This window comes from Struthio camelus, chromosome 3, assembly GCF_040807025.1.
Source record: "Struthio camelus isolate bStrCam1 chromosome 3, bStrCam1.hap1, whole genome shotgun sequence".
Taxonomy (NCBI): Eukaryota; Metazoa; Chordata; class Aves; order Struthioniformes; family Struthionidae; genus Struthio; species Struthio camelus.
Window position 1 is genome coordinate 54,701,700 of NC_090944.1, and position 27,645 is coordinate 54,729,344.

A 27,645-nucleotide genomic window follows, 5' to 3' on the forward strand; every position below is an offset into this window, starting at 1 on the left:
CAAGTTGCCGGTACAAGTGTATTTTTTTCTTATAGGAGATAGCCATCAAAGAGCCATCTTACTTTGATATTACGCCTTTTATTTTCTTCACAATTACTATTATACCAGACCTTCTAGGCATAGATCACTCATCTTTTTCCTAAATTAATCGTCTTCTGTAACAGTCACTGGCCTAAGGTGGTTGTTGTTGTTGTTGTTTTTTATTAGTGTTATTTCACAGTCTTGTTACTAACAATAACAGTTCATTTCCTGAACAAGGAGGTAATCAGTCACTTGTTTCACTTTATGGTAATACTACAATCAATGATTTAGTTAAGTTGCTGTCTAATCAATGTGTTAAATTTACAGGAATCACAATTCTCATAACACTAACAAAAATAATCAGTTTTAATGTTGACTACACATTTGATGCATATGCCAAAATGTAAAGTTTATCTATTATCCGTTTTCTAACGCGTACTGAGTACCTTTTACAAATATATTCAATAAGACATCTAACATTGTGAGTCTTGTTCCTGTAATATCCCTGACTGTCCAAAAAGTTTTCTCTGAAAACCAAATAAAAGTGGGTGAGGAATATAGTTCCAGAGATTAACATTGTCACACAAGTTCAGTTAGTTGCACATACTCCTAAAGGGGTTCAGTCTGTTTAAGTATAGCTTGTATTACAGTGACCCATATTTTACACACACAGCATATGTCACTTGATAGTCCAAATAAAAAAGAGATTTAAAACCTATTACACATATCTAAAGAAAAAATAAGATGTCTATTCCTTGGTTCTCCACACTCCCCACCCAACAGATTAATCTGAAGTCCATGGATAACATACTTTGACAAGTGTTTTACGTTAAAATCTTTTTCAAGTACTTTAAAAATTCATTATACCAAAAAAGCTGCCTTTTTCTGAAAAAAAAAGTACTTTCTACAGCTTAACACAAAATTCAGGTGCAAGAATTTTAAACAAAAATGAACTAAAGAGCTTTATTGACATCACAGTACATTCAATAGTAATTTAAGAACATTACAGCTGAAAGAGAATGGCAGGTTTTATATTCTTATTAAGCACTACCGTTCTTGAAAAAATGTAATACAAAGAAATCCTATTAGGTATTTAATTCTGAGCAGCATTTGGAAAAAATACACCTATTTACAGATAAAAAAAGGATTCTGGTTTCACCTACATAGCCACAATGTGCCTCTATAATGAGACAAGCCTTTTATAACTCATGGAATTTTTAAACGTCATAGCACTGCTGCCATATCATTCCTCAACGTTTACGACGAGGAGGAGTCATTGATCTGAAAAATAAAGGAAAAAGGGGAAAAAGTTAATTGAAAAAAATAAAAGACCCCCAAGCCCACACACACTTCAGGCTTAATAATTAATAGTTTTAAAAGATTTTTCCAAAGTTACTTTTGTCCAAGACAAGAAATTTAATAAATATCATACTTTATTAAAAAAAAACTTTCATATGCTGTACACATGAAGACGAATAGCAAAAAAAAAAAGAAAAAAAGTCAGACAAAATACTTAAAAAGTATACTACCTTGATCGTGACTTAGACTTGTGTTTGCGGCTTGCCTTCTTACCAGACCTTTGAGATTTCTCCATGGAGCATGATCGAATATGCTTCGATTTCTTAGCCTTCTTTTCTTTACTGCTTCCTGGTGATTCAGAACTACTCCTGGCGCTAGATTCAGAGCCTGAATGTTTTTTGCTATCTTTGGTAGAACTTTTTTTGCTTTCTTGTCTGGAATCCTGTCTGAATATTTTCACAGATATTGTTTCACTGCGAGAGAAAGTTCTTTCACTGTCTCTTTTTCTCTTTAATCTACTGTCATCATGATTGCCGGCCTTACTGTCTTTCTCTTCTTTTTTTGGCTTATCCTTTCTTTTTTCCTGATCTCTTTCCCTTTCTCTGTTCTTTTTTCTGTCTTTATCTACAGTTCCACCCTGCTCTTTCTTCTTTTCTAGATCTTTGCCATCACTTTTACGTTTGTGCCTATTTCCGGTTGGACTTCTACGCTGGTCTTCACTTTTACGTCTATCCCTACTTCTGCTGCGACTGGCACGGCTAACTCGTCTGTCTCTTGAGCGACTACTACTTCTACGTCTATCCCAGCTTCTCTCTCGGGAAGGACTCCGATTTCTTCGTCTCTCCCCTCTTTCAGTACTCTGATTTCTACTAGGTCTTCTCCTTTCCCTTAGTTTTTCCCTGCTTCTACTTCTCTCTCTCCTGTTTCTGTGAGAGAAACTCCTGCTTCTACTGCGCCTAACCTTATGTGAAGGAGTTCTACTGCGACTGTGTCTCTTCTTCCTTTTAGGAGAGGAGGAAAGGGAAGAACTGCGACTACTACCTGAGCTAGTGCTGTAGGATGAACTAGACATAGTGCTGCTACTACTACTGCTTCTACTATTGCTGCTAGTGCTACCACTACTAGAGCTTCTTGACCTACTCCTTCCTGTCCTCTCTTTTTCTTTACCCTCTTTTTTGGGTTCTATATCAGGTGTGATTGCATTTGGAGATCTTTTCTTTTCATGAACCATATCTGCTTCAACTTCTTTTCCCTCCTGTGATGTTAAATTACTGTTTTGTTCCTTGCTGATAAATTCATTCATCTCTTTTGAAACTCTTTCATTTTGTAGCTTTTCTTCTGAAAAAAAATTATACAAAAGAAAAATACAAGTAATTTGAAGTAATATGTCAATAATTTCCATACTGTTACTTTTGGCAAAAAACAAGGTTTCCAAGCACCTTTCCTAATACTTACAATTAATATACTGTCTGCCATTATACAAACTACTTATTGAACACGTTGTTGTTTCTTGGATTTTTTTTTTGTTTAATTCTAGAAAGATTGTTCCCCTGTTTCAGAAAAAGTGCTGCAGCCAGAGACTTTTAGAATTATTTGATGTCATTTCATATTTCAGTGGCTTAAGACAAAGCCCTCCAATGAATACCTTGGATCACTAAACCTGCTAATTCATCCACATAAACATACCTTTTCCTCCTGCAAACTTTCCACACACCTGCTTCTCTCTTTATCCTTCCTGCATTACTCCTCTAGCCATACCTATGCTCCCTACCTTCCTCCCAGACCTTGTTCAATGGGCTTTGAGTAATCACGGTTTGGTCTGAAGAACATGTATTTCCCAAACGGTGCCTCTCAGCCTCAGAACAACGTGTCGGTTGTACCTGCCTACATGTTCTGAAAGACTTGTTATCCAAAACAATCCTACAGACTTTCTGTACAGTACTTTCTGCTGTAGTGATACACGTTTTTACTTTTTGAGAGAAAATATCCCTTTTATTAATTTATCCAAGGGTAACTTAAATTAGTCCTAAATGCTAACTAGTTACAAACAATTTACATTTTTCTTTGCTTTAAACAGTTTTGATAATAAATAAATACCAAGGAAGGGAGGAACAGCAGAAAAAGGAGACTTATAGATAATTCTTTGCTTAAGATGCAGCTCAACAGTTAGCATCACAGCATTTAAACACAGAGAGACTATGAAGCTGTTACAGAAGAAAAAGTTAACATTGGTTGAGATTGCGTAACATTCTGGTAGTCAGCAAATACCATAAACATGGTAAGAATACAACTGTGGAAATAAAAATACATTTATTAAAAGTAACATAATGTGTATGCAGGCCAAGATTTTCAGATAACAAAACACAGACATTTTTTTTCCAGAGGTTTCGAACTTCAAACTTTCAAAGTTCAAAGAAACTATAGCCTCCAGCTTTACCTTCCGAAAGGCACACTGCACAAGATTATGTAATCTAAAAGCAAGTTTTTCAGAAGTAAAATGTGTCAGTGAACAACTTTAAGAAACCAAGTCTATACGCAACGCAGTCTGCTACAGCTCCTCAAAGAGGTAAAACATATCCCCCAGTTACAACCTGGATACTAACTGAATTTTTCAACATGTATATTATACGCATACAGAGATATAATAGGTATTTTATATGTACATGTTTGTAACATGTCTGCTTTCTTAGCAATGAAGTAGAAGAGTTCACGAAAAATACACTTAATAGATTTTTCCTTGTTGGAAAGAAAAAAGCAAACCAATTTTTACGAAGTCGCGTGAACATATTTTTTTATCAAAATATTTTACTAAAGAACACTATTTCTAAATTAGGCTTCATATTTTTAGGTCAAAAAGTTCTTTCTCTTGAACCGATTAACATATACTCTCTAAATAGCAGAATACACATGGAGCAGCATAGTAGGAAGACATTACGTGATTTACCTTCTAGCTGTTTTTCTAGCAATAGTTGTTGTTCTCTCTCTTTTCTCCAAAATGCTTCCTGTTTTTGCCTGATTCTGTGTCGTAATTCCTCATCATCAGTATCAGATGATTCAGAGCCTCTGTCACTCCTCTCATCTTCACTGTCTCCTGATCCATAACCACCCAGTCCACCTGCGTGCATAAAGTCCAGTCTATCACGAGGAAAGATTAAGTTTTGTTCTTAATATTTCTGTGGGGCAAAGAGGAGAGTAACACTGCCCTTCCTTCACTTTCTCTTCTCTGAAGAAGCCACTTTATTCTGGTAAGTGCCAATGTTGTCTGACTGGTGTGACCAAGGCCCCATATCTGTATTGATGCTTAGTGTCTGGTTCTACTCCTTCCGGAACAGCTTGTCTATTTTCGTCAGGCAACCACTGCGACCACGATACTTTTTCCATTGTATGGAAGGGCAAAAAAACTCCTTGTGGAGATCATAACAATGCCTTCCTATGAGCAACCGCACAGCAAAAGCGGCGACATGCCTGGGACTTTTCCCTGAAGACATCTCTGAAATGATTTCGGCCGCCTCCATAGTCCAAGGCTACGGAAATTCTGAATGCCATATCAAATTTTCTATACTGATTTAGAAAATATTGCTCTTTGACAGGTACAGAGATGGAACAGAAATGGTCTTTCTTCTCCCCAGAGACATTAATAACTACTGGACTGATAAAAAAAAATAAAGTCAGTTTAACCATCTGACATGGAGATACTTTACTTTCCTTGAAGTTGAGGTTCTCATGATCTTTATTAAATTACTTCTAAAGTGTCTGAATACTTGGAACGAGAACATTCAAACTAATTCATTGTAATATCATGTAATGGGCACATAAATGATCACTGACACTTTGTTGTCATATATTTTTAGATGATAAAAAGTGCGTGTTGGGAAAGATCTTCTGCTGTTATCTCTCAAGCTGGAATTTCAAGCTCTTTTTCCTGCGTTGCCTTTAACTGGTAATCTGAGATATGGGAGCCTCTGTACGTATGTAGCTTTTCAATAAAATAGAAATTCCAGACATTATATTTTTATTTATAAACAGTTGTTTACAAACATTATTGTTCTATCAACTGTCCTTTGTGGTTTGGATGGCTCAAAACAGGAGAAAAATATGAAAACTGTATTCTTCTCTCTAAGAGACTGCAGTGTGCTCCTGGAACAATTATCCTATCGAAAAGTGACTTTATCTCATGTTTTTATATATTTTTCAAAATTAGGGCAAGATTCTGGTATACTAACTCACACTGACTAGTCCTTTACTCCAAAAACCATCCCACTGATATCAGTAGGATCACCTGTGGAACAAACAGAGGTGCTGGTAATGACACAGTTATTGGAAAGTGACCCAAACTCCTGGTCAATTAAAATCTAGTTTCAAAACGCAATTTCTAGAAACGCAAGGCAAGAGTGAAACTCCCCCTTTAAGCCCTCTCAAAAATAAGGAACATACTTACCGAGTCCAGTGAGGGAAGCCAGTGCACTGGACTGTGCCAGCTGTTTTGCAGGAGCTTTGTATCACATCAACAACAGGAACAACATGTTAACACAAATAGCCACGATTTCATAGTCATGAGAGTTTACGGTATTGTTAAATCTACTACTATTGCTGTTCTTGGAGGGGAGAGAAGAAACATTAAAAACGCATCATCCATTTAAAACCAATTCTAGATTTTCTGACCACGAAGATTTAGAATTTAACTGCAAATTAACAGTCAACAGAAAGAACATATCTATGCTCACAAATCACTTTCCAAGTTACAGCATCTGCACATAATTTTCAAGTTTCAGTAGTTACATACTTAACTCAATTATGTTAAAAAACATCTGTTATGTAAATAGAGTAACATGTTAATAGGTGAGAGCAAAAGAATTTCTAATTGAGGATTCAAAGTTCGTCTCTTTTCACTTCTGAACAGCTAAGAACTTGAGATAAAAACAATTGCATTAAGAAACAGCTACAACTCAAGAGCCATTGACACACAGGTACCATTTTAACTAAATAAATGAATTATATGAAGGAAATGGAATAACTGAAATAACTCACAATACACTGCACAGGACAACAGTACATGATTACTGGATTTGAACTCTATCAAGTCAGATGCATTATACTGGGATTGTTCTTGGGGGACAGCTATGGAGGTTAAGTGTTCTAGACATGCAAATATAGAATATTCATAGAAGAAGCTTTAAAAAAGCATACCTTTAGTTGCTTTACGGTGTACCTCTTTCGCCACGTAATAAATTTCTTCATTTGTGACATCTAAAAGAATCTCTGTCAGCAGCATTTTTGTCAGCAACATCTGAAGAAAATTTTATATATGGTTAAAGGTAAAATCTCCTGACTAAAATAGGCATTCAAGTTATATTCCACAAGACAACTTCATTTATTTTAATAGCCAAAAAAGCATTCTTTTGTATGTTTTATTTAATGATTTCTTTCGAGAGACATCACTTAAAACAGAAAACATCCACAAAAAAGCTATATAGGAGATGTAGTAATTTTGCTATATTGTGAAATATCAAAGACAAAATTTTAGGAATCACTAATTCTCACTGCTGAAATTAGGTATGTCTACTTTCATGGGACTGTGAAGCTCCCCCTTCTAGAGCAACAACTATGATACCAAAATACAAAGGTTCTGCAGATACAGTGAAGTTCTTGCTGGTCTAGAAGTTTCTGACGTTTTCTTGTAAGAACACACTTCTCTGTAAGGAAACTTTAAGGAACTGAGGTTGAAGCATAGATTTCAGATGGATGCATTTAATTGTTAAAAGTTTTCAGAAATTTACAGAGTTAAGCAAAACAGTAGAATTAATGCTGGTCAATGTAAAGGTTACAGTCATTGTATTCATCTGCTACTATGCTAAATATGAGCTATATGACCTATGCCCTTGACTATATGAAAAAGACAGCATTATAAAGAGACATGCAAACGTAACTCTGCTTTTGTATGATGTGTACTACACCCATGTTTACAGTATCAGGCAGAGAAAAACTTCTTAAATTTTGTTATGCATGAAAAAGATCAGCAAATAGAAATACTTAGCAAGAACTACATTATTAATACCATTTGATACTCCTTTTCTTCTTCTGTCATTTCTGGTTCACTTTGCTCCTCCTGAGGAGCTGGGGATGGACTCCTGCTGATTTTCCCAACACTTACACCTTCTGTGTTTTCAGCATCTTCATCTTCCTCATCACTGTCCTGTAAGAAAACAGCATTGTCTATTTCAGGAAAATTTAGATTTAAAGCTCAATAGTTTCTATGTATAATAATGAACTTTATTTATTTTGTAATGGAGTCTGTATTACAGCTATCATAAAATCCTGTTTCTTCTCTCTGTTTTTCCTTGCAGTAAATACACAGATCCCTCCTTCCCCACACGAGATAAGTAAATACATGCTTGTCAGTCCCGTGCCAGATAGGCACTCAGAATTACAAACAAACAGGCTAACTACTGAAGTGAATGTAACACAAAGCTCCTTAAACCGGTTCAGTTTAACAAATACAGATTTCTGAATTTGTTCAGCTACTTATTTAGAACTCACATCTCTTTAAAGACCATACATATTCCTAAAACACAGAACAGAAACAAGCACAATTTCTTCAGTCTTTGCTATCCTTTCAGATCCTTTCAGGAAATACAAACCAGAGCAAAAAGCAAGTCCTTCTACTCACAAATTTACTTTTCTGAGGTAATCGTGGGCCATCCCCTTCTTCAGCCTCCTCACTTTCTTTTTTTTCTTTTTTAGACATCTGTGAACGTTGCTGCTCCATCCTCTCTTTTTCCAATTTTTTCTGTTTCTCTCGCTCCATCTTTTCCAGGCCCTCACGAATCCAGGCAGGAAGAGTTCTACGCTTCACAGCATCTACATAAGTGAGGTTTACAGTTTGGTAAGATGGAAACACTTTCAAAACAGAAAAAAACCAGCAAATCCTCTACCCTCAGCCAAACAAATCATGCACCAGACTGCAAGCAAAAATCATTAAATAATAGCTTTTTCCTCTCCTTTGTTTTTTACTGTATAAGGAAAAAAAAGTATTCAAATTCTTTTTAAAATAAAATCTCTTTCTAAAATAATGCTTTCATGTTCCTTTCAGTAAAGAGTGGTTAACATGTACCAATCTGCGGAGGCTCCTGCTTCACAGGCATCGCAATAGGTGAACGCTGACGGTCTCTGAATGAGGGCCTTTCTCTTCGATTCTGAGGAGGTGCAGGAGGTGCTGGTGGCCCTGGTGGCCCTGGTGGTCCTGGCTGCCAATAAGGTGGATGAAATCCACCTTGGGGTGGACCAAAGGCAGCCCCATGCTGAAAGAGTAATGCAGTTTATTTTTCTTCACATTTAATACTCTATACATCATGAGCATGTGCGCAAGTCGGTCTATAGAAATCCATGCAAGTAGGGGTCCATGATTTCTAGGCTACTGAGATCTCCCAATCTGCTTTCCTGTGGTCCTCAAGAAACAGATTTTCTTTACACGTTTAAGGAGTTAACTTATAGGTTTGAAGATTTTTAGAGTATAAGTATGGATATTAACAACACTGAAAGGGCTTCAAACGATCTCCTTCCATACGGAGCTAAACATTAGGCCCCCCAGTCACCATCTAACCTCACCACTTCCTTGCCAGGTTATCATCAGAGCATGCAGTTAAATGAAATAGTTTGGTTATGTTAGCAGTCTTTCCCTCTAATTACAACTAGAGGACAGAAATGAAAAGTTCAAGTTTTTATTGCACAAGAATTTTGGCACTGTGCTTTTTTGAGTAATTATTCATGGAAGTTACTAGTAAAAATAAGTTCTATTGTTGATTAAAATATTAAATACATGAACGTGCAAGCTTGGTACAGACTCTGGGTTCTGAGCAAGCTGTATATAACCCAAGAGTCACAACTCTCGAGGTATACACTTTTGTTGTATTTGGTGCTCAGAAATGCCTAATGCAACTATTTCAGAGGACAGCATTTAGAAAGAAAGCTATAGCATCAAATATTTTTTATTACATTCTATTGACTATCCTTTTAAGTTACTAGTAGTAGAAGCACTCTTCCACTACAATTTAAGGTCACATATTCCTGTGTGCACAACAAATTTTCTGTACTGTTTAGAGAGTTTTGAGAGATTAAGTTCTGGTACCACAATAGTAAACATAGGACACTATTATAACCTAGTGTATTTGCAAATGATTAATTCACCTCCTGTCTAACAATATTGCTGAACATGAATATTTAAAAATAGAGAAAAGTAGGCCAGAAGATAGAAACATATTTCTACAGTTCTGTCAGTCTTCCCTTGGGCTTGTTTATGAACGGGAGGTGGGTGTTCCAAAAGGTACCGTTTGTCATTTATTTCAAGAGTTTTGAACACAGAGTACTGAAAACTGGGGAAAGATCCATAAGCTTTTTGTGTTTCAAGAGTTGCACAATGCCCCCTTTTATTATTAATGTTAAAACTGCCTCTAACTTTATTATGCTACACAACCTATATGCCAAAATGAAGAAAAAATTGGATGTGGATTTTTAGAAATATCATTGTTTATTCACAGAATCACAGTAGATAGACTGGATGATCTATTGATCGTTTCCATATCTATCTCCCTGCAAATACAAGGGTGTTCCCTACAATACATTATCTGGTGTATTTAAGTATGTATTTCTGAATTTTATTTTTTTTCTTATACACACAAAACTTCATAATGTTAGTTATATAGTGGAAAACAGTGAGTCATTTTAACATTGCACACAACAGCCGTTTCTCATTACTAGTATAGAGAAAAAAAAAAAAACACTTTGGCCTCAGAATAGAACTGAAAACTCTAAAGTCTTCTTCTGTAAAGTATTTTGTAAAAACGTATCTTAGCAGATAACAGGTTCTGTGGTTGTTTGTAGAACCGAAGAATGAAAGTCGCCGCTAGATGAAATTAGAGGAACACATCCACGGTAGGGACTCTGCACGTCTACAATATTAAAGCAACAAATATGTTTCACCTGATAGTCAAACTGGTTCACTGGCCCCATTGCAAAGTTATCGGGAGGTCCCCCAAAGTTGTGATTGTTCTGGTTAAATATATGCCTGTTGTCAGGAGCAAATTCCCCACTGTCCTGACTGTTGCTGTCTTCAGATGGAGGAACAACTTCCATCGGACCTGGGGTTGGAGCCATCCACTGCTGATCTGGAGGTGGATGAGGGGGCTGGTGAGGCATTCCCCATTCTGTTAAGGATTTAGAATACAATTCAATGCCAACTTAGTAAGATTTATATGAGTCACAAGCAACACAGATGGTAAAGCCATGAAGAATCATCAATCTACAGGCTGTATTATACTATCTTGATTAATAATTTCCTCAACCAAATGAGAGAAATACAGACAAACAGCTGCGGCTGATCTGGAACATATGTTCTGGAGAAAAAAAAAAAAAAAAAAAAAATATATATATATATATCTATCTATAAATCTGTTTCTCTAGGTTTCCAAGGATATTGAGTCCACCACAGCACTTACAAATTGTACGAACTGTTACAGGACTGCCCTCACCTCTCTACTTCTGTGATATTTCAAATTTCAACCCACTGAGCTGTTTTATTCCTTTGCATGATAGACCTAAGAGACCTATTATAGACACAAATGGTTCTGTGAACAGCAAAACTGATGAAATTTGCTTTCCAAAGTCATATGCTTTGGTAATGGATGTTTCCATGGAATCTCCAATATCTAACAGAGGTCCCAGTATAAGCTGTGGCCGTTAGCCCTTAAACTTAAGTTACAACTGGCTAACAGAGTAAAGTTATCCAGAAGAATGAATAAACAGTTCTTCTTACCATAAGCTTTTTTTTCCTCAGGAATTCAGCCTATAACTTATATCCACCATTACAGCTACTTACAGACTGTGATTAACTTTCATCGCTAAAGAATTAACACCCAGCCTCTTGTGATAATACCTGGCTTCCAATCCTTTAATAACTCTTCTCATTTTTCTCATTTTTAGAATCCTTTTCATCTGTCAGTAGCAGAACTGGACCCCTTACTGCAGCTACTAAAAAGGGGTAACATATCTTTTCTACTTAATCGTCCCTTTATTTGTACGTTCAAATATTATATCACTCCTTTTACTCTCAGTGTCATCCTGCAAGGTCATGTCTAACCGATTATTTGAATCTTTTTCCAGAGCCAGCATCTCCCAGGACAGAACGTTTTATCCTTTAGGAACAGCCTACAACAGTTACTGTTTATAAATGTGTCTTAATATTTGACAATATTTAAATGCCTGGTTCACTTCAGTCCAACTGACTGGAAACTTGCAAGCTGCACACAACAGATGCTGTTTTCACTGCTGGAACATGACACCCTTTGAAATGAATTGTTTGCTAGCTTTGGTAGTTCTGGCTAGTTTTCACATTGCCATTATCCTCCTTTGTCAGTAGTGTGCACAACACTTTTTGGACCCAAAGTTGATGGAGAAACTTTGAAGGGATACGAAGAAAGATTAAGTTTTCTAGAAACAGAATGAATATGTGAAGGAGTATTTTGATTAAACATGTATACCATGATTTAGTTTGTCTGTTGTGATTACTTTTATACACTAAGAGTGAAGCTGTTTAAATTAAGGGAAGCTGGGTCATATCTGCATCAGCATGCTCTTTATCAGAGTATCGCAAAAGATCAGGAAAACAACATATTCTTTGAATGATTTGCCCAATAATAATAATAGAATTAACTGGCATATTGTTTCCCCTCAACAAAGGGTGTTACATTTTTTTTGCTCCCTGATCTAATTCTTAAGGGATGTTTTCCTGCTCTCCCATTTCCTGGGGGAACTTGAGCTCCTAATGCCCTGTTAGCAGCAAAACGTCTTCCTCGCTTTTACCATTCTGTGACTATTTGCAAAACTAACACTAAAGATTTTATTCTTTTTCATCTCACAAATGAAACAGGATCGTATGAAGAACTCATCACTGCAGGATCATATAAAGAACACAGCTATTTGATAATGACATATTTCTGGGCAAACTTCTGCTTATAATACAGAAATATAGCTACAATATGCTCTATATACTACCACATTGTAAAGTTTAAATTCTTACATGTGGTTACAATAACTTACAACCCAGGGGAGTGATGTTAAATTTAAGTGAAACCTGATGTCTAGATCCATTTTTATGCATGTGTAAGATCTATCAGTGATATTCTGAGACAGCCTACTTCTAATAAATACTGCACTTATGCTAATTTGAACAGTGACAGGGAGAACTGGTGGAATTACTGTCTCAATCATTAACGGAATCAAGCATGAAACGCAGTTTTTACTCAGCCAATAGAAGGCATGCATGCAGACTTACAAACTACTTTCCTCACAAATTTCAAATTGCGTTATATTGTGCTGAAGCAACAAACCTTTTGAAAAATTATCAGACTACAACTTCAGAAAGATTCTTTGTAGAAAATATTCAGTTTCCATCCCATGTTTGATGTCACTGTTGTTTTATGCAGTTTTAAAAAGAAACTCAAGTTTTGAGAAAGTTATAAAGAACTGAAAGTAATCAATATTAACAGAAGCTTTCAATCAACTTTAACTTATAAATGAAAAATTATGCATGACAATCAGATACATAAGACAAAAAGGGTAAGTATTAACCTCTATACACATGAAACAGATGTAATAAAAGTATGTTAGACACAGAACTTCATCCATCTCCTTCTTCAAAATTTTAAGACAGCTAAAGCCCGAATCTGCCAGTTATAATATGAACTTTTTCTACATGTCAAAATCATGCCAGAGGCAGATATTGGGCTACAGGAGAGAGCAACAGATGTTCTACAATTCTGGAGCATCCTGCTGCCTTCAGTGCTGCAGTTCCTAGGGCCTTAGGATAACCAATGAAACATGTGAGATGCAAGAACAGATTTGGGGAAATAAAAATATAACTGCAATTCACACTTTCATCATTCTACAACATTCAGGGATAAAACAGATCTATTGCATACATACTATTATAAAGCAATGTATTTGTTTATATAGAGATTAGTGAGTTGTGCTATAAGACCTTTGTATCTTTACTCTTACCCATATTTTGTGGGACACTGACTGGAGAGTAGCAGCCTGATAGTTGGTTAATTAGTTGATCCTACTGCTAGTGTTGCATACTGAAATCAGAGGGACAGGGCATTCACAAACCCAAAATAAGCCTGACAAAAATAAAATTTCATTATAGGAGCAAAAAAATGAATGGGAAGGAAAACAAACCTGGCTGCCACATTCTGTTGAAGTTGGGATCCCCCTGAAAATTATTATGGTTGTTTGGACCAGATTCTATTCCCGAAATATCCTGTCCATTTGGCATCATTCCCTGTTGCTCCACTACATTCTGCTGCCCTGAGGCCTCTCGCTGAGCAATCCATGCTTGAGCTAATGCAGCCCAGTCTATCTGGCCTAAAATAAACAGAGAAAACACTAAAGGTTAGTGTTCGCATTTCTGAAGTGTAACACTGCTTCTCAATTACGTGTCTAAGTGCTCAAGAGAAACAGGCAACGTTTACCTTCAGCAAGTATCACCAGCACAATTGTTACTTATTCACAGTGTACAATAAACTGACTGCAAATGTCAAAATGTACATACTTGCTTAAGCAGAGTTTCTCCGTTCGTTCAAAACGCCATAAGGCAGATTATTTTAGGTTCACGTTTGCGCTGGATGGTAGCAGTACTCTTTTTTCTTAAATATACTAATTATGTCAGAAAGAAATACACCCTTACAGTCTAAATTTTTAAAGATTCCAGCTTAGGAAAGATGCATAATTAGAAAACATTTGACAACGTACAGTCTTTGTACAACATCTGCTTTTCAGAATGCTATTTTGTTACAGTACGATTACAGTTCTCTCCCCCTATTTTCTTCACTATCAGTCCTACCAGTAGGTAAATAAATTGCACTGTCATCTGAGGACAGTATTAGGTCTACCGCTCGTTATCAAGTCAATAAATGTTGAGGTTGCAAAAATTTAAGCAACAGATAACAATGCAAAACCAGTCAGTCTGATCACTCTGAGTATTAAACACACTCCTCCACGTCTTTTCTGGATACCTCTGGATGCTTTGCATTTTTACCTTGCATGCAACTTATGGTAAATTATATTCCACTGCTTAAAATGTTTTTTTGGGAATAAACTAGGTTATGATCATCACTACTGTAACCTAAAATAAATATTGTGTCAATTGTTCCAGGGAGAGGTTCTTCTATGTATACATCTGCATTAAAAATTCTACCATATAGGCACTAAACGACAAGACAGATTTTCTCAAATGAAGGTTTCTTACAATTTAGCTTGGCTGAAGAACTGAAAAGCATATGGACTCTGTAAAAGAACATGAGGTCTAAACGTAGGTCTGTATGACAGGTAGAATGTTGATAATTTATCCAGGAAAACTCACTACACTTACCTTTATTTTGCATATGATACATTAAAAGTATCAAAACACTAGGATTCTTTTTTTTAAGTTGCTCAGAAAAGCATCATATCTTGAAAGTAGATATAATAGAGCAATTATCAGTAATGATCTGTAATAAAGATTCTAAAATTCAGATTACAACAAATAAAAAAAGTCAAATCCACAAAGCTTTCTACACACTTACTTGGATCTTGCTGGTGCTGAAATGACTGCATCCACTGCTGTTGGTTCAAAGGCCATTGCTGCCAAGGTTGTCCACCTTGATCCCACATCTTTTAAGTCTTTATATAGTCTATATTTCAACTAAAAATAATAGTTGTATGTTTAAATGGATACCCATGAAATATCACATAACTGAAACTTATATAATTGCAGATACATTTAAGCCTTGCAAAGCAAGCTGAAGCAATGCTGGCTCAGTATTTTTAGCTGGAAGAAACTGTTCATCTTCTAGAGTAATATCTGAAAATATTACTGTAAGATTTCAGAAGATTAGTACACTTCATCCATATTTTTGTGAGGAAATTAACTACAAACGACATTCAAGGGGAGACATGGGAAGTCTGTCAGAAAAAAACACATGTATGACAATAAATGCAATTTAAAGAAAGTCAAAATAAACAATATGTTATTTAAAAGTTATTTTAGGGAAAAGGGGATATTTTTCTATACAAGTTTCATACAAGGCTGTTAACTGAGACAAACGAAAGTCACTGAATGGTAAACAAATCATTAACGATTACACTGGAGAGCTGCACAGGTACAAGATGCTCTCCACATGTGCTTTATGTACTGTATAAGCTTATTATAATTTCTAAGTGAAATATGCCTTAAAATCTGAGGGAAAAACTTCACTGCATATCTGCAGCTTCACCAAACGGTCTCTTAAAATCATCGGAAACATTTCTCGGTGCAGTGATACATATCCTTGCTGAGTGGCAAGTAACAGCGCTAGAACTTGAAAGAAAGGGAGCTCCACAAACTTCTTCAAGAAATAAATGAGGTACAGCAGTTTACCAGGTATGTCCATAATTGCACACGAAATTATTTGGTTAATTTGCACCTCATATATTTATATATCCAACCTGCAGAGAGCCAGAGAGTGCTGTCTACACTGCTCCAAATAGCATTCTTGAAGACCAAGACTGGGTACAGTTTTGGGGACAGCTCTCTCCAGGAACTGTTCCCAAATGCCAGTATGGATGAGATTGCACCAAGCATGACTCCCTCTGCCCTATGCGGTCTCTAGTAACCACTCCTCAGCAGGCTTTACACCCTCAAACATCTCATACACCCTAATGCCTTTCCACAGGGCATTCAACTCCTAACTCTTGATTTCATGCTATAAAACATCACCCACGTGGGCTGCTTCAAATACTTTGAACTTAAAGGGGAAAAAAAAAAACACAACCAAAGAACTCCCACAAAAACATTTATTTCCTGAAGTCACCAGGGCAGCACATGCAACCTAGAGGAGACTCACAATCAAGCGCTATACAAAACGAATGAACATAGCCAGTCTGCAAACCTCTTTTTGGGGACTTTCAACAAGACCAGATCAGAGTATCAGGCAAAACCTGCTTTGCTACTTTAATTATCTTTTTTAGCAAAATTAAATATATTTTTATTTCAATGACATTTTTATGATATTCAAACCTTTAGTAGGTGAATACAGAGTACACGCAATCAGCATTTTGATCTGTATCTGGGAGGCCAACCTCCTTACATTAGTTGAGTACAGAAAAAGTGGCTAATAAGGGAACTAACCTGCCACTTAACGCAACATTGAAGCTGGCCCTGTAACATCTAGCTCTCTGAATACTCATATATCATATTTCAAACACTAAGTATGAAATAGTAACCTCACATAAATATTATCATCCTAAAATAAGAAAGCAAATCATTCTGTTTCTTCCTCCCTTCAATTCATCTTCCCTTTCAGGATCCAGAATCATTCAATTGTCAAAATAAACTTGTTAACATATTAAAATAAAGCTGCATCAACTACGGTTCAAGAAAATCGCTAGTCTTCAAAGAACTGAACTGCCTCATGGTGCCTATGCCCTTCATTTCCAACTATTAAATCACACTAGCAATGACAAAAAATGTATTTCAGTATTTCTGATATTACTTATTTACCTAAATACGTACTACCTTGGAAAAAGTTTGTGATATGTCACTAAAATAAATTCAGCAAGAGATTACCAGATTAAATTGTTCTCTTGAGGGAGTGTAGCAATATTATTAAAACGCATCTATAAATTCAACTGAATTGCAGACTCCTAGATACAGTTTTGACCTAATAGGATCAGGTTAGATTTATTTTTGTTGTACTGGCTGTATCTCTGCGCTAAAGTCTTGGACACATCACATTTTTTGACATGTTCCAACTTACACAATTAGTTTGCAATAAACTTTTGTACCTGTTAAAATGCTCGCCGTTTATCTGTTTCTAATGGATTCATCACTGAAAAGGATGTTTAGTATTCTATGTTTTTCTTCTTTATTCTCAGGCCTTGATCCTCACTATGGACAAAACGAAACACCAGTTTGGAATGTAAGAAGGTCTAAGACAACCAGTTCCTCAGAATCGCTTCTATATAACCTACACCCAAGACAGCTAGCAACTACCTTATCATTCTACAAGTTGTCCAAAGACATTAATCGTGCTTTATGATGGAGGGAGGTAAAGTATATTGCAGCCACATCCTGTGGCATCTGTAAAGGTGGCACAAGAGACACAGAAAATAGATCCCGACTCCTGGTACCAGCAGAGCTCCTTCCCCTCCTGATTTTCCCTACAGTACGTTGCCTTGCGTTAGGACTCCGAGGTCAAGTCCAGATTATGCAGCAGTGCCAGAAAACGGCACTGGAATTCAACCACTGCCACCGCTAGGAGAGGTCCCTGGCACTGCTCTGCCCCAGGCCGGTCGGCGCTCCTCCGTGCTGGTCCCAGCACGCTTCAGGAGGTGGCAGGGACCAGCAAGCCACCAGCGGCACCGGTGGGGCCCTTCTGCTTTGGACGGTCACAGACTGCCCGTCTGCGTCAGCTGGCTTCAGGGCAAGTGAAAGAATCCCAGTCATGCTGTATTCATTAGCGTAGGTAGCTAGCTGCTAGTCCATCGCTCTACAATATAATACAGCCTGGAGTCCTCAATTTTCCCCAGAGAGGTGATTTCACCCTATTATTGCTATTTTAGGGAAAATAAGTCAGGTGGGGGAGTGCAAAGCAAGAGGTCGAAGGAACTCAACAGACACGGAACTGATCTGTACTTTGACAGAAACACATGCCACATCAGTATGACAGGACAGCAACAATTCTGTTGAACTGTGAACAAGTTCAGCGTTTGCTTAATTCAAATTATACCATCCAGAGCAGACTGATTTAAAAACCACTGCTGTTTGAAAGTGCCAGTTTTAATTTGTGATCTGTATTTGAAAGATTTTAATTCTGTGCTGCATTTGTACTGTTCTCCTAAAGAAATGCTGATTTTCATAGCTTGGCAAGCTTAAAGCACGCTGCCTTTCAAGTAAACATCTTTATTGTCAAATTTAGCATAAAACTTCCTTTGCTAATCAGAAACACGTACTATACTCGAGCAAATATTTTGCTCTCTGTATGCATCTCTGTATGTACACACACAAGCATTTTTCAAATATTATGTGTAAACTGGCTAAAAAACATTTCTCATATACTATATATTTTCACTCATCTTTTTCTACGTACTGTTTTTTGGACAGAAACAGGAATTGGATAAGAAGGGGACAAAATTAGCATTTTTAAATTGTTTTATTAAATAAAAATAACCTTAAAATTCACTGGTGAAAGGAGAAAACATAACGTATTCAAACACCCCTAGTAAATGATGCATTTTCATAGGCACTGTCCACAGACAGTGAACAGAAATAATTTGTTCTAAAGCCTAAATCTACCTGATGACCTAAAAGAGTAGAATATCATCACTTCATTTATTCGAATAAGAGAAACAGCCTTCCCTGGTTTTTTACTCCTTGATGGGATTCCAGCACTTTTGCTATTTCCACTAACTAGTATAACATGAATAGGAAAAAGGGACTTTAAAGATGAAACATTTTCTCACTTACTACAGGGAGGGTACAGACATTAAAAGGTAGGTGTTTTGCTTTTACAAATTGTTGTGCTAAATCCTGGTGTGTTTAATAAGTTCATCCGTTTTTAAGTTTCAGAGGCAAACGTAAACTGTTTTTAATTCTTTGTTATCATATTCAAAAAGATAACTAAAAAATCTGATATACGTGCACATCTATAAAATTATCTGTATGGAAGCTACTTGACGTTAGTCTGTTTCACATAAAAAAACAAAAAAGTTTTGTGTAACTTCATTGTGATGATTGTAATAAGAATTTTTATAGAGAAGCTTTATATTGTTCGATTAAACATCTTCCTTTGTCAGCAGAGCTATTTTAGAGATATTAAAAATAAAAATAGTGTCTATACAGATTGATACCCATAATGAACTAACCAGATATGAGAGCCATCCAAATAAGCGTTTTGAACTGAGGCCCATCAACTGGAAGGGGCCACAAACTACTTCTAAAGGAACGCATAAAACGCAACTAAGCAACTAAGCCTGTATTCAGCAATTTTAATTTTACTGTAAAGAAATCAGCCCCAATACTGAGGGGGAAAACGACACCCCCTCCCCCACCAAATCAACAACTGAAGTCCCTTACGCTGATGTATATGATGAGAAGTAGACATCCTTGTCATCAGACACACGCAAGTAGTAATAATGAAAGGACGGAGAAGAGAGAATCAGTTACAGATACGAAAAAGATCTCTCTGACCTAATTACAATTTGCACTGCCAAAACTAACTTGGGGTGCTGCCACACGAAACACAAAATGATTTTGGATTCTTACAAAATTCCCAGATCAACATCACCTGAAAGCAAGAGGCCTCATCCAACAGCAACGGACAGCTCTAAGTCGATCTCCTACTAGCAACACAAGGCCAAACACACTGCAGAGCATCCAAATCCCAGTGAAATGTTTTATCTCCTGCTCAAAAGGAGGAAGATGAATACCTCCTAAAGTCTACCAAATTCAAACATTAGGAAGACACTTCCTTCCTAACAGAGAGGTATGTCAATTTAGAAGTCATTAAGACACTCTGGTTCTGATATCATGGGTGGGTAATGTGCATGCAACAACTTTTGAAAAGGAATAAAGTTCAACAAACAGATTTTACAGATGTCTACCGGCAAAGGAAAACACACGCACAATCCTCCCTCAGGGCAATGGATTGTGGTTCTCTTATTTAGCTGTTTTACCCTCCAATTTAGTTGGTTGTAGCCTTTCTGTATTTCGCCTTTCTAGCAACCATGAGTAACAAAAGAGTATTTATCGGCCCTCCAAGAATTGTTCCTTCATGTCAGCTTACAGAACAGGAATCTGAATCTATTAAAAAAATCTGTTTACCAATGGAAGAACAGAAGCTAATTCTGGATTTTTTTGTTCTGTTTTTATGCAGAAACACAATCACATGAAGGAAAAACACTCTATCAATTCACATTTGATTTCAGTTATATACGTACTTTACTGTCATACATTATGACATACATTATGTCAATGGGATATCACAAAATTTTGCTAAAGCTTTTAAAAGCAGACACATTCAGAAGCATATGCTGTTGTAAGCTTAAAAGACTGATTCATATTCAAAGGCTGGATCTACCCAAATTTCTTATACCAAATTACTGGTACAAAAACGTAACACCTTCAAGAGGACTGCTGGTGAAAGCACCTGTTTCACCTGCAACAAAATCTGCAATCTAGGACTTACCTTGGTCCACAACAGATAACAACCTCTGAGAGCCAACAGCACCCAGAGGAAAATGAGGTAGGCTTCAAACTCTCTACTTTAGGATTTGACCCAATAAAATGCTGGGTCAGGCCAGTAAAAGAACAAGTATTTTAAAAGACACTGTTCCACTCCTCTCCTCACTTGTGATGCACATCTCAGCTGTAGACTAGACTCACTGTTACCTTGTTCTTTTAGAAAGAAAAAGCATCTTCTTTAGCCTACCTATTCATCCACAAAATGAGGTATTTTCTGACAGAAGTGTATGGTGTGCCCAGACACACCACATGCTCTAAAAAGTATACAGAGGCTACTTACCCGTAACCAGAGTTTTGTGTGGTCATTCACGTGCCCTCTTTTAGCCCTGGGAGATACCCCCCAGCACTCCCCACAAAACACAGTTACCTTGAAGCAAGCTACAGGCTGTTTCACAGAGATGAGAATGCCACCCTGCCAAGTACAGCACAGTTTCCTGGTGACTTCCCAATGACACAGTGCGTGGTAAAGGCCCCATTAGAGTTCTGGGTCATGGCCCCGGGTGTCAAAGATAAGAGTCATTTTTTAGACTAGGTCAGCAACAGAGCTTGAGCTCTAACGCACTTCCCCAGATTCCTGGGGCAACTCTACCTTGGCAGATTTATAGTTCATGAAGTTCATGAACTACAGAAGTTCATGAAACCTGCTATCCAGCTCAACAGTGCTTGTACAGAGGTAACTATCCTTGGACCTCTCCACAATGGAGAGGAGCAGTCTTGGGGAGTGAGGTCAGTCCTGTGAAAGTAAAAAGACCAAGTCCACTAGTCATCCTGGAGGGAGTCTCTTCATTACATGTCTTATGACACTGACTACAGAATCGAAAAATACCAAGAAATCTTCCATAAGCAAAAACTGCCCCTGAACAAAATTTAGTAGAGTTAACGGATAATGTTAATTCCTCAAATTCATATGGATGGTCCAAGATAAGAAGCCCAGGAGCTTACGAAGTGAGCTCAGCCCCAGAAGAATATTATAAAGAGAACGAATCACATTTACTTGGTCAGATGAGTGCATCTAGCAGACTCCTTCTTGCTCTAGGAATCTCCTGAATCCAACAATCTCCTGTCGTTATGAAAATATGTTCCTCCTCAATATAAGGGTCATAGAGCATCCAAACTCTGAAGCGCACTAGCCAGAATGCCTTACGTATCAACAGCTCCTGCAGAACAGGAAGAGATCTGGAAATTCTTGCTGCCTCGTCACAGGAAAATTCTTGGAACCAAAATATCTTGACAGATAAAAGCAAGTACCCTATTTAATTTCATCTTCCAAAGAATACATGTTAGAAGCAAGATTAAAGGGTGCATACACAACAATCCCAACTCTGAGAAACCAGGAGACAGCCCAGGACTCAGGCTGTCCTAGCAGGAAAGTAGCAGGCACCTTCTGTTGTGTTATGAGCTGAAGAGATGAAGGTTGAGAATTCCTACATGAGACATCAACATCATTTGACCAAATCTCCAGGACACAATCTGGCAATCTGGTTTACTTAATTCTCTAAACAAGCAGACTAACAACAGATGGTTTTGGAGCCTACTGAACCAGTGTCAGTAAGCAAACGCTTTCTGATGCGGAAGAGAGGCTGTTGCATCACCCTTCTGATGATGCTATTCATCACCCCTGAATGACAACTCCAAATTTGACGTGAGATGCCCTGACAAGTGTTATTTGCAATCTGAGCCTCTGGTGACTAAAGATCTGGTCTTGCAGGCCTTTCAAACACGCATTCTGCTTTAGCAAAGGAGCATCCTTTTTCTAAAATAAAGGCATTGAAACAGCAGGCATCATGCATCCAAAACCCCTACACAACCATGGTCTCTGGACCATATGGTTTAAAGAAGGCCTGCTCTTTTTGATGTTCATCAGTCAGATATCTAGGTAAATAACCAGAAGCTTTATCTCCTGTAAGATAAAATGCCATTGCAGTCATGACCTTTTGCCTATCTTTACGTCTACCAAGTAACTGAAGGGAAAGACCCTAACACATGGCTTACAGTAAAGTAATTATTGTTTATGAAATAATTTAATGACAACTAAATAATCCACTATCATTAGCTGTGTAACCTGTTCGCATGAGCTCAAGATAATGTAAGTGCTTCTAGCAGCAAACGTATATCAGTCTCTGGTTGATTCTCTTTGTGGAATTCCTCAGCTGCATCAAGTCATCCAAGCCACAGCTTGGGAAGAAGTATCTCAAAAGCACCACATACTTTGCAGGCAGAGCATCTCTGGCCCATATAGATTTAGGCTCTAGAGATGGACCTTAAGAAAAATGAAGCGCTCTCAGAAGCAAAGGTCCTTGAAATCCACAGCCTGATCAGCAATCTTTTGTGCAGTGTCTTGTTCTAACGTAGGGTCCTTTCCTTTCATTCAAGGGGAGTTACTGCAAAAGAATATTGACACTGTGGAGTTTTAGCACAGTGAGTGAAGGCTGGTGGTCAATTTGTGTGATGAATTCTGCAGAACCATTCAGTTGTGAGCAGGATAAATCTACTCATATTTTTATAATACCCAGAGCATAGCAGCTAAAAGTAAGACAAGAATCAGATAAAGGACACCAGGAGAATTCAAGTTGAACATTCTTGCTTAAGAGCCATTTTCCTCCCTTTCTCTCCTTATGCTATTGCTTCATGAGGGTCATGATAGCCTAGACCTCATGGACAAGGCTAGAAGGACTCGTGGATAAATACTGTAGCGATAACCCTCCCCCCCCCCCAACAGTTCACAAGTTTCACAAGGAAGAGTAAAGACCAGCTCATCCTGGGTATCATGGATCTCCAACAGAGCCAGTGTCCAAAGTCAGTAAAGCACTCAGACTGTATTAACTCCAAGAATACCTAACTCAGTGTCCTCGAAACTTGAAGAAAGCGTAAATTGAGCACTTCCTCCATGACTGTGCCTCTGTGGAGTAAATACTACTTTACTGTAGGAATCTGTACATAGTAGGTGTGACTAAAAAGGCATATGCAAATCAAAAAACATCTTCTGCATCCTGAAGAGCCAGTCACTCTACCAAAAAGAAAAAAATAATGTAGAGAAGGTACCATATGAATCATCAGCAGGCGGTCTTCATGTCTGAGATCCGTGCAGTCAGTCCATCTCAGCAGCTGAAGAGAACTGAGAGTACAGAAGAATGTTCCAGCCTATGCACTGTGTACGAATACTTAGAGTTACTACAGGAGTGCTGCAGACACGTTCACTCAGAGTCAAATCAAACATGGACTATCATTCAGAGAAAAACATATCAGCTTCCATTTTATCTGATTAAACCAACCTTTGCTACTATGCTACATTCAACTGCTGGTCAGAAAGTGAAATATTTCCTGGGTGAGTTACCATTGCATAATTCTGAAAAGAGTTAGAATAACTACCCTGGCTGTTACTCTGTTTCACTCATCCCACTAACACTCGGCCAAAGACTTGGCTATAGTATCTATGGCATCACTTAAGTTGTTGCTGGTATTTAACGTGAGATACTATGTATCGTTTCCTGAGAGCCAGAAACGACAGAATTTTTTTTTTTTTGCCTCCTGGGATTTGTTAGCAACCTGTCAAGTCAAAAAATGCATGAAATTCTTCCAGCTCATTTATAGTTCAGTACTCACTGCAGTACTGGAAGTCAGTTTTAATTACTTCACTGAATTTAGAACAACAGATACACCTGTATACAGGTATACAACCCGTATTCCTCTCAGAGTGAGGAATACAGGTTTTTCCAAATACTTAATCAAGATCCAAAATACAGAAACAAAAAGGGAATTGAAGAAAACTGCTTTTTTGCTATCTACAAAGTTTTCCAGAATCTGGTTCAGATGTTAGCACGTCTGACTAATGCTTACAGCACTACTAAGATGAAGCAAGCTGAACAAAAGCCAATTTAAAAAAAAAGTGCTATGAAAACCTCTACAGTGAGTCATTCAAAGAGTAAGGCTTCCAACTTCTGTTATTTTAAACTTAAATCTACAGTGGGTACGCTGAGCTGTAGCCAACCTTTTTAAAAGCACAAAAGGGCAACATACTAGCAAGTCACGTATCATTTACTTACTTTTTGTATTTTGAAGACATAAGGACACTTACGCACAAGGACACTTGCTTACTTTGACTACCATCGAGCACAGAAACCATTGTTAAAATGTTCATTACTGCAGAAATACTAAAATACCAAAAATAATTGAGCCAAAATTCTACCGGGTTGAGAAAAAAAAGTCTGATCTGATTACTTCGTGCACATCATTCCAATAGAAGATCTGATATTAGACTTTCTATTAGACATGTTGCACACCATATTGTTTTTCCTGCTGCATACTGTCCACCTGCAACTTCCTTCTTGAAGGGCATGTTCTGTACAAAAAAAATCAAAACCGTACCTATAGCTAGTTAACAAAATACAAGAGCCAATAGCTAAATAATCAGGTTTGTGAACAGATTTTTACCCCCCCCCCCAACACAAATACAGCTATCATTTAAGCAAGAGAGACTTGCTAGAGCTAGAAGCAAGAACGGCTGATAAGATTTACCTATAGAGAAGTTGCCTTGTGTTATTTACTGTGAAAGGCAGATTTCTGATGACAATGTACCTGAGTCATGAAACTGGACACTCCTTCCTCTACAATATCTTTGCATAATCCTGAGCCTAACTGAAAATCAACCACGGTTAAGACTACCCTCTGCCACTACAGGTGATAGGGCAAGCTGTCCACTGAGAATTTGTGGAACTGTACTGAACTTGTGGACTTTTAAGTTCTACAGAATCTCTGGGCCCAAAAGCATAGAAACCAATCCTCTGTAGCGGGAGTCTGCACGACATGTGAAAAAGACAGTATAGGAAGTCTTGCAATGGCATAACAGCAAGGTTTGTTGCTGCCCCAGCCAAATGAGTGATCAGCAGCTTGTCCTCTGATTTATTACTAAATTTACGGTAATGCTAGCATCTTGTCCCTTGACAAAACCAAGGCTCTCGGTTCCCACCGTGTTCTACAACCAGCATGAGCCACAGCATCATTCACCTCCAGGAGAGGCAAGAGCTCTCAGCTCAGCCTGACTTTAGAATTAGAATCAGGTTTCTTACTCCTGAACACATGATGCAGCTGTTCAGCTGTATGAAACTCTTATTTGTAATCCTATCTTTGTAAAATGAGGCTTGAATATTGTCTGCAGGTAAACCTTTGAGGGAAGACTATGATCTCTCATCATTAAAATGTGGCTGACCCTTTACCTTAAAATAAATCCTTTAGATCATCTGTTAGTCCCTGTCTCCCATAACTTTCAATAATGGTCTTTTACAGACAAACAATTACAGGTACGATGTAAGAGATGAAATGAACAACAACCTATGTGGTTAGATTACTCTGTACCTTAACTTGTTTCAGAAACTAGACAAATTTCAGTTAGAATAGCACATCCTTAATTGTAAAGGTTCAGCCTCACACACCTCATCCATGTTTAATTCAACACTGAACTTCACGCAGTTGTCTGAAAAGTACTTAAAATCTGTCTGGATAAGTGCTTAATGAAGAAAGGCTTGCAAACTTGTGCTCCGTTTCAAGATCCATTCAGGAAGAGCCTGCGTTTGCCAAGCTACCAAACTAGGTTCAGGGGTCTTACAAAGTTACTGCATGTAACGACAATGCTTAGTTCTCTGGAGCCCTCCAGTGGAACGAACCATGAGAAGACCCATGAAACAGCACAAATATTCCAGAAAGACGTTTAATCTGCAGAAGCCAGGTTGTTACCACAGTCAGCTACAAAATCCCAGGGCAAGTGTTGCTCCCTAACCGGGTTACTCGCTAGGTAAGCAGATGTTCTCAGCTGTGCACCAACGGACACCGCTTTACTCGTAACTGAAAAGCCTCCCTCGGACGATCCCCCGGCCAAGCTGCGCGCTCGCCCCGTGGCCTGCCTACCTGTGCCCCGCACGGGCCTTGCCCCGTCGCGCTCCAGGGCCGAGAGCCCCCGGGCCGCCCTCACGCCGGCCCCGGCGGCCCCGGGGAGCCCCCGCCCGCCGGCGCCCGCCCCGCAGCCCCGGGACCGCCCGCCGGGGAGCCCCGGCGCATGCGCACGGGCAGGTAACGGGACCCGTCCCCAGCGGCCACCCCAGGACCCCCGCCAGGGCGGCGGCGCATGCGCGCTGGGCAGGACGGGGGGGACAACCGGGGCTGCCGGCTCCAGCCGCCTCTGGTCCCCCGGCTCCCGCGCGCCGCGCATGCGCGCCGGGCCAGCCGGGCCGCGGGGGAGGGCGAGGAGCTAAAGTCTTTCCTTTTCGTCCATGCACAGGAGTTTCCGCCCGGAGGCGGCGCGGGGCCGCCGGCTCCTCACGCACCGCGAGCGGCTTCAGACACAGCGCTCAGCACCCTCCAACGCCTCCCTGCTTGGCTCGGCTGGGGGAGGAGGAGCGAAGGGGAAGATCGGGCCAGTTTCACACCCGCCAGCCCCCCAGGAGCTTCGGCGAGCGCTGCCCGCACCTCTACTTACAATCTCCCCCGCCTCCCGCCGCAGGTGCTGCCGTTACTATCGGTTCACGGCCGTTTTCTCCCCCCCCTTCGCTCCTCGTCTTCACGAACAAGACAATATGGCGCCTAGCGGCGCTCACCCGGAAGTAAAGCGCGTCACGCTGTTGACCCTTCCCTGGACAACGCGAACGCGTCCCGCCACCATCTTTGGTGAGGGCTGGCAGGCAGGCGGCGTGTTCCTCCCCTGCCCCCTTCCCTGGCGGGGAGCGGCTGGCCGCCGGCCTTAGGCAGCGGCCGGGCGACGCCCAGCAGCCGCCATCTTTACTGCGGGCAGCCACACAAGTTCCTGTCGCTCCTCGTTCTCCATGGCAGCCGCGGCGGGGGGGGAGGGAGGGAGGGAGGAAGGAAGGAAGGAGCGAGCGAGCGAGCGAGGGAGAGCGAGCGCTGCCGCCAGCCTCCGCCTCCGCGGGGAGAGCGGCCTCGGGCGGCCAGCGCCCTCTCTGCACGGCGGGGGGCGCGGCCCGGCCCCGCCCGGCCGCGCACCTGCGCCCGGCAACGGCGGCCCC

The 27,645-nt window shown here is 39.2% G+C and overlaps 1 protein-coding gene across 4 annotated transcripts; it reads right to left on the reverse strand.

The window, feature by feature from the left end:
- Positions 1–58: 58 nt before the first annotated feature.
- Positions 59–27,237, reverse strand: PNISR (PNN interacting serine and arginine rich protein). Of its 4 annotated transcripts, none has more exons than XM_068937865.1 (13): positions 27,102–27,237; positions 17,176–17,278; positions 14,937–15,055; positions 13,552–13,737; positions 10,297–10,520; positions 8,432–8,618; positions 7,988–8,178; positions 7,376–7,513; positions 6,508–6,607; positions 5,759–5,812; positions 4,265–4,435; positions 1,551–2,658; positions 59–1,302 (listed from the first exon to the last, which is right to left on the reverse strand). In XM_068937865.1, the coding sequence occupies exons 3-13, from the start codon at positions 15,022–15,024 to the stop codon at positions 1,272–1,274; spliced, it is 2,478 nt and encodes an 825-aa protein (XP_068793966.1). In that variant the 5' UTR covers positions 15,025–15,055; positions 17,176–17,278; positions 27,102–27,237; the 3' UTR covers positions 59–1,271. The 4 variants fall into 4 exon arrangements, with proteins under 4 accessions (XP_068793966.1, XP_068793967.1, XP_068793965.1 ...); XM_068937866.1 differs by lacking the exon at positions 17,176–17,278 and adding an exon at positions 23,675–23,780 and having other exon boundaries at positions 27,102–27,223; XM_068937864.1 differs by lacking the exon at positions 17,176–17,278 and having other exon boundaries at positions 27,102–27,232.
- Positions 27,238–27,645: the final 408 nt, after the last annotated feature.

Coding starts and splice junctions, on each gene's coding strand:
- PNISR (XM_068937865.1), bottom strand. CDS start 15,024: ATGTGGGATCAAGGTGGACAACCTTGGCAGCAATGGCCTTTGAACCAA. Junction 10,521..13,551: donor CAACAGAATGTGGCAGCCAG/GTTTGTTTTCCT, acceptor AATCCTTAACAG/AATGGGGAATGCCTCACCAG. Junction 1,303..1,550: donor AAGTCTAAGTCACGATCAAG/GTAGTATACTTT, acceptor TTTATTTTTCAG/ATCAATGACTCCTCCTCGTC.